This window comes from Rhinopithecus roxellana, chromosome 17 (assembly GCF_007565055.1).
Source record: "Rhinopithecus roxellana isolate Shanxi Qingling chromosome 17, ASM756505v1, whole genome shotgun sequence".
Classification (NCBI taxonomy): Eukaryota; Metazoa; Chordata; class Mammalia; order Primates; family Cercopithecidae; genus Rhinopithecus; species Rhinopithecus roxellana.
Genome location: NC_044565.1, coordinates 72,275,268 through 72,290,596, shown reverse-complemented (window position 1 = coordinate 72,290,596; position 15,329 = coordinate 72,275,268). Strand labels below are relative to the sequence as shown.

The following is a 15,329-nucleotide window of genomic DNA, read 5'->3' as shown; positions in this document are numbered from 1 at the left end:
CCCGAATCCCTTCTATGAACCACCATTCTCTCACTCTGACCTCCACAAAGCCTCCTGCCTGGTCTCTAAGTTTTCATCTTGCCCCCTCCTATCCCATCTCCATTGAGCCAGGTGGTATTAAAATGTAAAGCAGACCATGCTAGGTCCTCCCCTTAGAATGAAATCTAAACTCTTAGCCAGTACTGAGTAGCCCTCTCGCAAGCTTTCCTCTTCCACCACCCCACCCCATCTGCCAATCCCTTGCCAAGCTGTTCTCCATGTTGGAATCCTTTTCCAATTCCCCCAACTCCCCTCTGCTCCCTGCCACCTAGTACCTGGTTAACTTCTCCTTGTCGCTGCTTCCAAAGACCTTCCTGACCCTCCCAATTGATGTTCACTCTCGGGGCATCCCAGTTTGATCCTGCTTTGCACGCACCATATTCGTCATTTAATTTTTCACTAAGGCAGTGCCATGAGAGCCAGGGTCATTGTCATTCGTGACCTTGACCTCTTACCAATGCCTGCCAAGCAGTAGGTGCTTGGTAAATGCTTTACATGATGGCCTGTGCTTGCCACATGCCCACCCACTCACCCTCCAGCCTCTGTGAAGGACCTTCTGATATGTCTTGGGTTTTTCTTCCTTTAGAAGGGTAGTTTACACCTTGGCTGTGGGTTAAATCCCCCCAGTGAATTCTCCCCGGACAAGCCATCAGGTGAACTACATAAGGAGCGTCTCTTGGGACTCCCTCAACTCGGCCTCCTGCAGGACTTCATCTTGCTCCTGAGCTCACTCCATTCCAACGGAACAGGAAGGGAAAAAGGAAACCAGACCAGAGTGGAAAGCATTTTCAAACTTTATTTACAACTGTCACAGTGACAAAAAGTAGTTTGGAAAAAAAAAATGCTAGTTTCTCCCTGAGCCTCAAAAAAGAACAGATAGAAGTTACAGGAGGTTCATCTCACAACAGGCATTTTTACTGAAATACTAAGAATTTTTTCAATACAATCAGTTAGAAATACACACAAATTACTTGGAAAAAAAAAAAAAAAAAAAAGAGGAGGCCAGATAGGAGCTCAGCCACTTGTCCAAGAGCAGCTGGGTCCCCCCAGCAGGCTCCACCGCTGAGGGTCCTGACATTAGCTGTCAGCCCCTGGCCTGCTCAGACTGCAAACGGTCATACAAAGTGGTCTAGGGACCAGCAAAAAGAATAAACCACCCCCATAAACAGACACATACACAAAGTAGATTTGTTACGCAGTTTACAAGCACGTTCCCGTCACACAGCAAGACCGGGACAGGTGATTCAGGGTAGCAGATAAGGGAAGACACCAAAACACAGGAATTGAAAAGGCAAGACCCCTGCCTCCGTCCACTAGGGGAGGCGAAGGAATGAGAGTATGGATGAACCACTCTCTGCAGCCAAAACAGAACGAAGCGGGGAGCAAGAGAGAGGAAAGCCCCTCTCGGTGCAGGCTGCAGGCCTCTCCCACTTCTGCGAGGAGTTGGAAGAAGTTATTGCCATTGATGTGTGTCACACAGGCAGACAACAGAGGGAGGAAGCAGGGGGTGCCGGCGACCATCGGCTTCCCAGAACGGAATCCCGCGGACTGCTGTGTCCACAGCACACCCTCATCCTCCTGCCCCGGCATCCCCAGAGCCACAATGACCTTGAGGTATTAAATACAGCTATATACACATGTCCAGAACTGAGGGTCAACCTGGACTGACTGGAGACCTGAGGGGACAAGCTGCGTGCCTTGGTTGGCCGAGTTTAGCTCAAAGAAGGCTCTGAGTCCACCTCTTGGCCACACGGTACTGCTCTCGGGTGGACTGAAGTGTTTGTCCTGCAACCTGCTGCTTCAGATGGCTCTTAGCTACGATAAGAAATGCTAAGTCCAAAGGCCAACTTTCTCATACAACTGGTGCCCTTGCAGGAAGCAGTGGGAAGTGGGGAGGGATGAGGACCACTGCTGAGTAAGGACAGTGCAGGTCCCTTGCCATGCCTCCCTTCTGCCCTTGTCCAGGAACAACATGGGGAGAAGCCAGGGACCTCATGGCATCCTTTAGTCTCAAACTCGATCCCAAGGCTGCCACGAGAGCCTTGTCCCCACCATGCAAGTCACCTCCCCAACGAGACACAGGAAAAGCCACGTCTGCTCTCCACTTGGCAACCACAAGAAAAACAGACCAAGAGCCCCCATGGGTGTGAGTACTGCAGCTGGGCAGACTGGCGGGAATCCACAGCTGAGCTGGGGACCCATGTGCCCGTGGCTGCTGTGGCTGGGGCAGGGAAGGTGGCGGTGAGGAGGAGGAAGGGCCAGCCTGGGAGAGCACACCCACTCCATCTTGGGAGCAAGTCTTGGGAGGGCAGCAGCAGAGGGAGAGACCTTCATGCCAAGTGTCCACCCTGGGGCTTCCAACAAGGGCAGGAAGTGCTCTCACTACTCCTGAAAAGTGCTGGGAAGCAAAATGGATATATCAGGGAGAAAAGCTGAAAAGCACTGCCTCTGAAAAACCGATCACCTTGGCTATGTGAGCCTACCACAGCTGGGAGCAGACAGGCCATGGAGAAGAATGGGGTGACCTTTCCTTTCCTGCACATCACCTCCAGCTGGCTTTGCAGGCAGCCAACGGCTCCTGCTCTCCTTTCCTCTCCTCCCTGTCATAGACCAACACACCTGAAATGAAAGCGAAGTGTGGGGTGGGTGAAACTGGAGAGAGAGATGAAGACTTTGTTTTCTGATGCACCAGCAGCCAGAGTGAATGTCTGCTGAGCGCATCCTGGCTGCAGTTCTCTGCTCAATGTTTTCTTAAAAACATGTATTTTTTTATTTTGCCTCATGTTTGTTTTCTTACCCCAAATGTTCCTTGCTTGCTTTGCACATGCCCCACCTCCCACCCACCAAGACCCACTGGAATCCCACCACTGCCTCTACTAGGCTGCCTGAGTTCAGATAATGATCTCAAAAACAGCACTCGCTCCCCCCACCCCCTAACGCCCTGGCTCTAAGCAGCTTCCTTTCTCAGAGGGCCTTGCAAATTGTCAGAGGGCTCCACTGCTCGGCAAGTTTCAAAAAAAAAAAAAAAAAAGGACAAGAAAAGAAAAGAAAACCAACTCGGTGATCTGCAGCTGCAAAACAGAAGCCTCGTTTGACATTTTCAGAATGATTGTGGCTCACTCTCTTCTTCCGTCATGATGGGAAAAACACAGTTCAGGAACAGATGCTGGCTGATATGACCCATGGGAGTCCACAGGGACTCTACTGCTCTTTATTTTCTTTCGCTGTCTCTTCGCAGTTGTCTTGCTCATCCTCCTGGACCAGGAACTCCTCAGGGGGCCACCGGAGCTCCCCGCTCTCCACCTCCCCTTCTGTGGGTTCCACCACTATGGAGGGGAGGCGGTCCTTCAGTTTGCAGCAGCGGTCAAAGTCTGATGGGTCTGGGAAGATCTGAAAGAAAAGCAGAGCAGGTGCCTGGTCATGTAGATATTTGAAAAGAGAAATTCCATTCCTTCTTTGCACATCCGTGTGGCATACTGGGTGCATGCCGTAGGCCAGGGACTGTGCTTTGCACTTGGGAGGCTGTGGGGTATATAAGGCGGGAGCCACGGGAGAATATTCTGGGGCAACATAGGAAACTGTCCCTCAGTGAGACTCTGATTCTAATCCTGAAGCTGAAAGTTTGGGGGCAGTGCCACTGAGTTTAAAGGTTGATGTGACTCTGTTTGGACTCTGTATTTTATTTTCAGATAAAATAATCCCAAACCATGATATCCACAGTAAGTCTGGTCTCTCTCTGCAGGAAGTATTTTACGCCAGCAGTGCAAAGAATACAACAGGTGCCACAGCATTAAGTACCTCCCGGAATAATTATTGGCACTAAGTGAGCAGGCTACCAGGTGCTATACATGTATCACTTCCAAGCCACACAGTCATACTGAAAAATACGTGTTGCTAATGCTAGCTTAAAGAATCTCAGGCTTGGAAGAGTAGGTGGTCCAAGATTAGACAGCCTAGAAATGAGTGAGGGGTGGGATGAGATTGAAAACTGGGTCTGCGCTGCGCACGGTGGCTCACAACTGTAATCCCAGCACTTTGGGAGGCCGAGGTGAGCGGATCAAGAAGTCAGGAGATCAAGATCATCCTGGCTAACACGGTGAAAACCCTAACATGGTGAACTACTAAAAATACAAAAAAAAAAAATTAGCCGGGTGTGGTAGCGGGCGCCTGTAGTCCCAGCTGCTCAGGAGGCTGAGGCAGGAGAATGGCATGAACCCGGGAGGCGGAGCTTGTAGTGAGCTGAGATCACGCCACTGCACTGCAGCCTGGGCGACTGAGCAAGACTCCATCTCAAAATAAAAACAAAAACAAAAACTGGGTCTGTTCAATTCCCCTGCCCCAACACCAGCCTGTCCCTCAAGTAGATGGGTCCTGATCCCATTGCCAACTGTAAAGTCAAACCCAAATCCTGATGAAAGGCATGGCCCCCAGTCACAAGTGGGCTGGAAACAAAATCCAAAGATCCTTTCTTTTTCACCTGTGAACATTCCTGGCTTCTTGCCAGCTCTACACCTGAAGGACTCCACTTCTTTTTCCAGAGTCCCATCAACCAGGCTTTGTTTTTTCATGCCTACTCTGTGTCCTGCCCAGAGCTGGCAGAAACCCCAAACCTGGCTATAAAATCAGGGTCAAATCTGGCTCTGCGGATTCCCTTTGCACACACTGCCCTGTGACTACAGCTGACCCAATTCTTTGCCCAGCAGTTTAAGTACTTAATCTGCTGGGCTGCTGGTCCCTGCCATTCACAGCCCTCAGTGACACACCCCAGAGCTAGAGAGAGGAGCTTCTGTCTGCGACGCTGGGCTCACAGAATCAGGCACTTGGCACCTTCACGGCCATCTCTTCCCACCTCTCCATTTGGTAGATGAGCAAACCAAGGCGCCAGAGGGGTCAGGAGACCTGCTCAAGGTCATACAGTGTGTTCATGGTGCAAGAAAGGAAAGCAAAGCTTTCAGTGGGTGGAGACACATTTGAAGAGATCTAGGGGGCTCCCTGCTCCTGCCTGCACCTTGATCCAGATGGGGACAGGCCCATGGCAGCAGACAAGAGTCCTCCACTACCAGGACAAGGAAGAAAGGCCCTTTTACAAACTCAGGCGTTCCCAATTCTGTGGTGCTCTGAGGGTGCCCGGTCTTACTGCAACCCAGCCCCAAGCAGTGCTGCCCCAGCCAAGTCACACTCTCACCACATCACAGGCCATGTGGGGCTTCCAGGAATCACAGGCCTCAACGAAGCCTTCCCAATCCCTGCAGACGAGTGATTATTAACCATTTATCCAATAAGGCCTATTGCTGGGGATTAAGCCTTAAGCCAGCTGTACAAGCAGGCATCATTAAAGACTTAACGAGGCTCATAAAAGGTATCATAATGGCAGCCAGGAGGAAAACAAGCCCAGGGACAGACTGGGCCAGTGTGGGTCACGGAGGCAGGGGGACAAGGACCCCAACTCTGGGCTTTGTCTTCCTGACCTGGCCAGCCTAGAAGTTCTGCCCTCGGACGGTGCTGTGCCCGGACACACATGTGCCGAGCGAGGAGTGGCCACGTGGGCTTTTTGGGGGTTTCCTCATTTCTTGGGTGAAGTCAGAGCCTCCCATGGGCTGTGAGTACACAAGGCACCCTCCAAGCATGAGCTCTGGGAGTGGGTGAGAGGGACCCCGATGGAGGGAAGTCCACTACAGGTAACAAAGCTCTTTCAGACGTCACCTTGTTCAGGGCTCACTGTCACCCTAGGAATAGTAAGACCCGGGACACTGCAGGTCACATGGCAGAGCCAGGATTCAAACCTACATCTGCTGTTCTCAGTGCCCGAGCCTTCTGGAAAATGGATTAGGCTGCTGCTGGGTCTCCGCCCCATTTCACAGATGGAAAACTGAGCAGGAAGGGAGAGCAAGACTCTGGGCCTTGACTGCCCAGGCAGCTGTCAGTCAGGGCCCCAGCCCAGGAGGTGAGCTTCCCAGTCCCGATGCTTGTTCTAAACCTTCAGGATCCAAGACAGCACCATAAGCTGTCAAGAGGAGAGGGGCACCTACCCTGTGCAGAGCCTGGCCCTGCCTCCACCCTCTGACCTCAGTGCCAGGATTGTGCCTGCCTGTGCCAGGGCCACATTGCCAGGGCTGGGAGAGTGAAAACCCAATTCTAACTATGATGGCCAAGGAAAAGCAAAAGGCATGACAAGCAGGGCAGAGCCAGCAAAAGGAGGAAGGGGAGAAGGGGGAGGAGGAGGAGGAAGAGGAAGAGAAGGAGGAGGAGGAGGAAGATAGGGATAGGAAGAGGAGGAGGAGGAGAAGGAGGGGGTGGGAAACATTGGATTTCATTTCAAGCTGGAAATAGGTCTTTCATTAAAATAAGGAGAAAAATCTAATGATGATGATGATGGATGAAATTTTTGCTGAGCAGAATCTCAGACCTCGAAATAGTTCTAGTCACCACCCCCAACTTATCCAGTTTTGCTTTCAGTTACCCATAGTCAACTGCAATCCCAAGATAGGTAGGTACAGTGCAATAAGATACTGTGAGAGACAGAGACCACATTCACATAGCTTTTGTTGCAGTATGGTGTTCTATTTTATTGTTAGCTATCATTGTTAATCTCACATTAAGTCTAATTTATAAATTAACCTTTATCACAGGTATGGATGTATAGGATAAAACATAGCATATGTGGGTTTGGTATTATCTGGGCTTTCAGGCAACCACTGTGTGTCTTGGAACATATCCCCCAGAGATAACGGGGACTACTGTAACCCTATTTTGTGGGTAAGAAACCTGAAGCACAGAGAGGTATGTGACTTGCTCAAAGCCACGCACCTGGGAAGTGGCTGAACTGGGATCCAAACTCAGACCTGTAGGACTTCAAATGAAGCGTTCACTTGATAACAAGGGTAAGCCACACAACCCAGGCGCTCACTATGTCCTTGATCACCATTGTATAACTCTAGTCAAGTCCTCTCAAACCCAAACGCCTCAGTTTCTCCTTTCGAGATGTGAGGTGACTTTCTTGTCTCACTAGATGGGTACAAGTTCTTGGCAAATATAAAGATGATAAAATACTTTGAGGACATAAGCAAAATTAAAACTATAATGTCCTCTTTGGAGCAGTTTCAACAGAACTACAGTAAGCATCCAATCTCCAAGCAAGAGGCAGTCATACATACACAGTAATTAAAATAACTCCAAACAGCGCCATTCATACTGAGAACTCCATAATTAAGTCTTTAAAGTCCTTGGAAGAAGTCTGAGAATTGAACTTCTGATAGTGCTTACTGCCAGAGGACTTTGCTCCCTGAATTGCTTGAAGCAAGCACTGTTTAAAAAAAAAATTTTTTTTTTACAAAGCCTGTTAATTGTATTTTTAAAAATTCCTATAATAATCAAACCCTTCCATCAGAGATCTTATTTTATTATCAGATTATACCCATTTGGGCCTCAAAATTGTAGCTCTCTCCAAACACAAAAAGTACCCAGAACCAACAGCTTCTGGTTTCCTTACAGACAGACAAAGTCTTGCAAAGTGCTGCTGAGTAATTTGCCAGCACAATCTTATCTCTGACAGCTGCTTCAGAGGCTGACCCCAAGGAGGTCAACATTTTTCCACTAAGTCATGCTTTTTAATCATCTAGGCAGCAGAAAAATGAGAGGTTGCAACTGCAACTTGATGGGTGGGGAAGGCAGTGGAAAAAAGGACTTGAGTCAGACTTGCCAAGCACATGACAGGTAGGGTTGAGGCGGCAGGCCAGCCAGGCATGCTGCCTGCCTGCAGGAACTGGCAGGGAGTAAAGAACTGCCCCTGTTCCCAAAAGAAACTGCTTCTGGTTAAACCTCTTACCCCTAAAGTGCTCCTTCTCTCTGTACTACAGAAAGGCAAAAACAAACACAAATCATTTTCCCTTCTCTCTGCGGTGCTCAGAGCCATTTCCCACCCTCAGCCCAGGCTAGGGCAGGTCTAGAAGCATCCACCGCCAGCTGTGATTCTCCCACCCCTACAGCTTCCTCCCTCTGCCAGCCCTGGACTCCACATCCAGCAGCCACATTGGGCTGCCAAAGCTGATGGCTGAAATGAATCGAATGGACACCAAGTGCTTTTAGTCCATTCTCATGCTGCTATGAAGAAATCCCCCGAGACTGGGTAATTTTTAAAGAAAAGAGTTTTTTTTTTTTTTGAGACGGAGTCTCGCTCTGTCACCCAGGCTGGAGTGCAGTGGCACGATCTCGGCTCACTGCAAGCGCCACCTCCCGGGCTCACGCCATTCTCCTGCCTTAGCCTCCTGAGTAGCTGGGACTACAGGCACCCACCACCAAGCCCGGCTAATTTTTTGTATTCTTTAGTAGAGACAGGGTTTCACCGTGTTAGCCAGGATGGTCTCGATCTCCTGACCTCGTGATCCTCCCGCCTTGGCCTCCCAAAGTGCTGGGATTGCAGGCATGAACCACTGCGCCCAGCCTAAAGGAAAGAGGTTTAATTGCCTCACAGTTCCACATGGCTAGGAAGGCCTCAGGAAACTTACAATCATGGAGGAAGGGGAAGCGAACACATCCTTCTTCACAAGGTGGCAGGAGAGAGAAGTGCCGAGCAAAGGGAGAAAAGCCCCTGATAAAACCATCAGATCTCATGAGATCTCACTTACTATCACGATGAGAACGGTATGAGGGTAACTGCCCCCATGATTCACTTACCTCCGACCAGGTCTCTCCCACACACGAGGGGACTACAGGAACTACAATTCAAGATGAGATCTGGGTGGGGACACGGCCAATCCCTATCACCAAGTTCTATCCTTTGCAAATGGAATGAAGCCTCGACGTTCACACACACCATGAACCTTCCCAGGTCTTGCATGCCCCACAATGTAGAAAAGTAAGCACCATTCTTGTCTCCTTAAGCTCACCCTCAGGCCCAGGATTCTCTGCTCCAACAGGCTCTGCTGTTGGTCGGTCAAACAAATGCCCTGGGCTTCCCTGGAACATCCTGCTGCCTTCACCGTCCTCATACTAAATCATCAATCCAACAAGGCAACCACTCACCACAAAGGGCCAAAGTTACTTAAATTGATGTTTATATTATATCACATATAAATTTCTGTTAATAAAAATTAAATAAAAAGTTTAGCCACCTTTCTTATTTTTTATTAGTTTTTTTTTTTCTTGAGATAGGGTCTTGTTTTGTCACCCAGACTGAAGGGCGACGGCACAATCTCGGCTCATTGTAGCCTCAACCTTTCAGGCTCAAGTGATCCTCCCACCTCAGCCTCCCAAAGTGCTGGGATTACAGGCATGAGTGCCTGGCCATGGTGAGGGTGAATTTTACAGGGGATACCTCTTCGGAGGCATCCTTTGCCTGGTGGCCTCCAGTCCCAACAAGCCCCGGCATTCGGGGAACTCAAATGAACTCACTTGAAAGGTCAAGGGAGCTTCAAGACTTTGTAGCAGGAAGAGATGGTCTGTAAGATAGTGGAATTTCTGGCTGTATAGATCAGTGCTGTCCAATAGAATGTTCTACATATGGAAATGCTCTCTATCTGCCCCATCCAAGACAGTGGCCACTTGCCATGTGTGACTATGGAGCACTTGAAAGGTGGCTAAAATTGGCCAGGCACAGGTGGCTCATGTCTGTAATCCTAGTACTTTGGGGGGCTGAGGTGGGAGGACTGCCTAAGCCTGGAAGGTGAAGGCTGCAACAAGCAGAGGCTGTGCCACTGCACTCCAGCCTGAGTGACGAAGCAAGACCCTACCTCAAAAAACAAAATTCTACTGACAATAAAAAACAAGAATGCTGGCTAAAAGTTTATATTTTATTTAATTTTTATGAATAGGAATTTATATGTGCTATAATATAAATATCAATTTAATGTAACCTTAAATGGCCCCATGTGGCGAGTGGCTGCCTTGTTGGATAGATGATTTAGTATGCGGACTACGAAGGCAGCAGGATGTTCCAGGGAAGCCCAGGGCGTGCGTTTGACAGACTAACAGTGGAGGCTGTTGGACCAGAGAATCCTGGGCCTGAGGGTAAGTTTCTGGAGACCAGGAATTCCTCAGCAGGCTTATCGCTTAGGCATAAAAGTTGCCAGTGAGCCAGTTCCCACCCAGTTCCTGTGTCGCCCATGGAGGAGAACTGAAAGGCAACACCAGGGCTTCAAAGGCCCCAGATTTGGGGAGCTGGCTATCAACTGTCTGCCTGCACGCCACGTGACCTAAACCTGCCTGCCCCTGGGGTGGGAGAGGAGAGAGATGCCTGGCACCTGGCATGGAAAATGTGAGCAATTCTGGTCAGAGCTGCCCTCCCCTGAGTGTGCATCTCTCAGCCATCATCTCTGACAAACAACCTGAGCTGGCCACAAAGAGGCCGAGGGCTCTGCAAAGAGCCGAGAGATGCTAATGGGGAAAGCGGACACCAGCAGGTAGAGGAGATGAAAGGTGGTTAACAGGACACAAAGGGCTAATTACCAGCTCTGCAAGCTGAGACCTCAGGAGCCTGGACCTCTTGCTCTTTTTCTCAAGGGTGGAAAGAGGAAAGAGGAGGGCCGGGGGTGGAGAGGGAGGGGAGAGAGCCTGAGATACATAACCAAGCTAGCTCCCTAAGGCACTGTGGACAAAACCACACAGTAAGCCTCTAACCTCTCTTGTTGCAGAGAAATAAGAAAAATCAGCCCAAACCCACTCAGGAAAATTGCTCTTCCCACAGGCAGACCACAGAGTCTGCAGGATCTAGCTTTTTCCTCGCCTCCATCTCTCATTATCTCTGTGACCCTGGTCACATCATTGTATTGCCTCTGAGCCTGAGCTGCCTCCTGAGTAAAATGAGAAAACCATTTCCACTTTACGATATGGTTGGCATGGTCACAGTGCTGTGCCTTGAGAGCCAACACAGTGCCTGACAGGCTCATCGAAGCGGTGGCCCATTCTCCTCCTCTACTCCTCTATAATTTGGGTCAGTGCTAATGCTGATCTTGCAGGGCTTTGGAGAGAATCAAATACAGGTATGTGTGAACATGCCCTGTAAACTCTACCGTCCTAATGATGGTTCTTATTAGGTAAAGCTGGGGTAGAGCATTTAGAGTGAAGAACCAAGGGGTCAACAGCTGTAGCTTGGGACAGGAGCAAATATGCAGCACTCCTGAGCTTGTGCCCACAAATCCTAGGCCAAGTTCTTTGGAGAAACGGCTGCAACTTCATCACTTCCCTCCCAGTGCCTCTGTTTCCCCAGGGCATGGGTTAGGCCTGCCAGAATGAAAACCATGCCCTTGTCACCACCCCACCCCTCACCAGAGGCCTTCCTCTTCTTCTACCTCTTCCTTCTACTTACTCCAGGGGCCTGCCCCTCAGCTTCCCCAAGTCTGGATTTCTTCTCCTGGAGAACAGCAATGAACTGCCTTGTGTGTTCCTTCCTACGAGGGGCTGGCTTATAACAATGGGCAGATCTCTACCAGCATCCTGCTCTGCCAAGGGATGAATGAACAAGCAGCAGCTAATTCAAATAAAAAACACACCTATTCTTTGACCCCTAATAATGTGTGAAGGCAAGAAATTCAGTTTTTGAAATACTTGCCTCCTGCTATTTTATTATCATCATTATTATTATTTGCATTTTACTGGCTTTTCCACGTGGAATGTGGCTAATAAGAACAGAAAGAATTGTAGCAAAGGGCAGCAGGGCTACTAACTAGATACAGGAAAGGAAGAATATTCTCCAGTCTCTACTCAAGAGACTTGTCCACTCACTATCCATCTTTAAGACTCTCATCTTCCTTAAATCTCCCCTGCACTGGGGTTACAGAACATCTACTTCACTCTATTCTGCCTCGTCCTGGTGCCTCTAATCCTATAGAGGACTTAAGTAAAGATTTAGGGCTTACAACAACTGCGAGACCTCCTTCCTTTGGATCAAAGATGCTTAAGCCTCCAGCCTTGAAACTTGAAAGAAAAGGAAATCCTTTGGATAAACACCATCTTTCATAAACATCTCTCGAACACACACCCATCCTGAGAGTCAGGAGTTCCAAATTCTAATTAATTGCACTAATTTCTCCCGCTAACTCTGGGCCCAGTAGAATGAGGAAGCTTTTGGAATGTTAGAGAATTTTTTCAAAGTTCTCTGGGGCAGTGAGAAAAGACTTGTTATCAGGCACAGGTAACAAAAGACAGTTTTCAGGCACAGATGACTTCAAATATTCATGACTTTTTGACAGCATCATCATTACCTTCTTGAAAAAAGATTGGCCCCCTGTCACCTCCAGGCATCTGTGGGTGGCACATCCCTCTCTCTATCCTCCCTCCACTGGTACTACCCAAATGTCCCATGGTCACACCTCTCTCAGCTGCCATTTCTAACTATCCCCTCATTCTCTGTTTTGGAAACACAAATCTTGAATATTTAGCCTGTCCCATTGCCTTGCTTCCATTTCTTGTCTGGTTCTCTTTCTAACCCCCACCATGTAGCTTCCAAAAACATGCCTGGGTGGAAACAAATCTCGAAGGCCTTCCTTGCAGTCCTCCCCCATGGCCTTCGCTCCACTTTCATTCCATCTCTACCCATTCTGCAGTGCACTACCAGGACAACTCACTTTGTCCCCCTGACCCCCAAAATTTTTTTGCCCCACACAAGAAGTCTTGCTTGATAGTAGCTCCCATAAAAGAAGCTTGGAGATTTTAGTTGATCACAACTGCAGCATTGAGGCTAACAACTGAAGCAAACAGGGCTATATTCCTAGAGGCATATGCCTTTCAATGAAACCATCTATGCTAACAGAGGAGCTGATGGCCCTGCTACCCTCTCACCAGGCATATTCTATTTAGCCTAGGGCAGCCATTCTCCAAGCTCAATTGCCAAGATCCTTTCAGGGAGGGAGCCTTCAGGGAGGGAGCCTCCACGGAGGTAACTTATTTGCATAGTACTACTAAAGATGTCGTTTGCCTTTTCCACAGTGTTAACCCTTGCACTAAGGGTACAGAAAGCAACAGTGGAAGAAACTGCTGGCACCTTGGTGAGAATTAACATAGTGGCAGCAAACCATACTTGGCATCATCAGTTGTTCGCCAGCTCACCCTCATGATTAAAATGAAAGCAAGCAAACAAAAAAAAATTAATGCCCTTGATGAAGCAGTAAAAAGTAATTTGTATTAAATATTGACTCCACCACATGTCACTTATATATGTGGCACAGTAAAATGGACAGTCAGCCCACAACATTTCTGCTGCTGATGGAAGTACAACAGCAGTCGCAAGGAAAGTGGTCATGTGACAGAGTTGCCAGCTGAACTAGCCACTCGTGCCATGGAGCACCATTCTTCTTGAAAGAATGACCAACAAATTGTAGTTATTCCAACTTGGGTATTTGGCAGACATTTTCTCAAAAATGGACAAACTGAGCCTGTCAGTTAGAGGAAAATGGCTGACAGTATTTATCACCAATGATAAAAATAGAGCTTTCAAGTGAAAATTAGAATTTTGGAAAAGTCGTATCAGCCACCACGAGCTTGATAGCTTCCTAATGCTTGAGATCAGTGGAGACATTAAGAAATGCAATTTTATGATATCGTATAATGAAACAAGTCAACATTTTGAAGACCTGCATAACTCAGTGAACCCATATTTTCCAAATGATCAGAGCATTACACTAAGCATCAGTAAAAGATGCACTCAAAGTGCAAAATAGACTAATTAATTTTAGTGCACAAAAAGGTCACTGATAAGATTTCAGATATCACATTGCCACTAACATTTAAGAAACTACCACTTGTTGGCTGGGCACAGTGTTTCACGTCTATAATCCCAGCACTTTGGGAGGCTGAGGTGGGAGGACTGCTTGAGGCCAGGATTTCAAGACAAGCCTGGGCAAAAGAGTGAGACCCCATCTCTACAATCAAAAAAAAAAAAAAAAAAAAAAAAAAAAAAAAAAAAAAAAAAGCCAGGCATGGTGGCACATATCTATAGTCATAGGTACTTGGGGAGGCTGAGGCAGGAGGATTGCTTGAGTCCAGGAGTTGGAGGCTGCAGTGAGCTATGATCATGCCATTGCACTTTAGCCTGGGTGACAGAGCAAAACACTGCCAAAAAAGGAAGGAAGGAAGGAAGGAAGGAAGGAAGGAAGGAAGGAAGGAAACAAACAAACTACTACTTGACTACTACTTGTTGAATTTTATGAAGTACCAAAGAAACAAATCTGCATAGGCTAGATATCCTTCATTGACTTCAACCAACACATACTGCAACCGATTGACTGGAGAAGCACACGAAAGTCTAGCCTAGTCTTCTATTAAACTAGACATTAAACAGACATGCAAAAATGTAAAACAATGCCTCTCTTCTCACCAAACATTTTCTGTTTTGGAAAATATATTTTTTATTAAAAACTTCTGTTTATATTAACATGTAACAGTTTTGTTACTCTAAATGAATAAATAAAAATTTTTGAAAATTCTGTTTTAATTTCTGAAACAGTAAATACCAAAAGATATAATCAAAACAAAAGACATAATCATGAACAAAAGCTCTTTGGGTGGTCCTAAATAACTTTTAAGAGTGTAAAAGGTACTGAGACCAAAAGGTTTGAGAATAGTTGGCTTGGAGAAATAATCCTCTCAGTAAGACGACTATGGACCAGGTGTGGTGGCTCACGCCTGTAATCCTGGCACTTTAAGAGGTAAGGCAGGCAGATCACTCGAGGTCAAGAGTTTGAGACCAGCCTGGCCAACATGGCGAAACCTCGTCTCTACTAAAAATACAAACATCAGCCAGGCGTAGTGGTGCACGCTTGTGATTCCAGCTACTTGGGAGGCTGAGGCACGAGAATCCCTTGAAACTGGGAGGCAGAGGTTGCAGTGAGCTGGGATTGTACCATTGCACTCCAGCCTGGGTGACGGAGTGCGATTCTGTCTCAAGGGGAAAAAAAAAAAAAAGACTATGTAAGTCAAGGTTGAAAAACAACATATTTTAAAACTGGTAAAGATTTGACGGGAACATAAAAGGTGCCTTCTGATATCTGAAAGGCTGATTGGTAGGGGAAGAACAGGTTTTTGCTTTTGTTTTTTAAACTCCAACGGACACATCTTAGGATGAGGATGGTGGATTTCGTGTCATTATTCAAATTCTAAAAAACACAATAAGGATTAGCTCTCTCACTTACAGACATGGAAATCAGGCCCAAATAGGTGATGTGAGTTGCCTGAGATGACATAGGTAGCAGCAAACCAAGATTAGAAACCAGTTATCCAGATTCTTAGTCTGTAATCCCTCTGTGCTGAGAGGTTCTGGGCTCTGTGTCACAGTGTCCAAAGAATACCTGGGTGACCCG

At 47.6% G+C, this 15,329-nt stretch overlaps 1 protein-coding gene and 1 pseudogene across 2 annotated transcripts in view; both read right to left on the bottom strand.

The window, feature by feature from the left end:
* Positions 1-815: 815 nt before the first annotated feature.
* On the bottom strand, positions 816-1,658 carry LOC115892051 (annotated as a pseudogene). The gene has a single exon (XR_004054317.1). The product of XR_004054317.1 is annotated as an uncharacterized LOC115892051 (transcript).
* LBH (LBH regulator of WNT signaling pathway) overlaps positions 816-15,329 on the bottom strand; it is a 28,555-nt gene continuing 14,041 nt past the window's right edge. Inside the window, exon 3 of the mRNA XM_010384433.2 lies at positions 816-3,429. Coding sequence (XP_010382735.1) covers positions 3,241-3,429 — 189 coding nt within the window. The 3' untranslated portion in view covers positions 816-3,240. The remainder of the gene's footprint in view (positions 3,430-15,329) is intronic.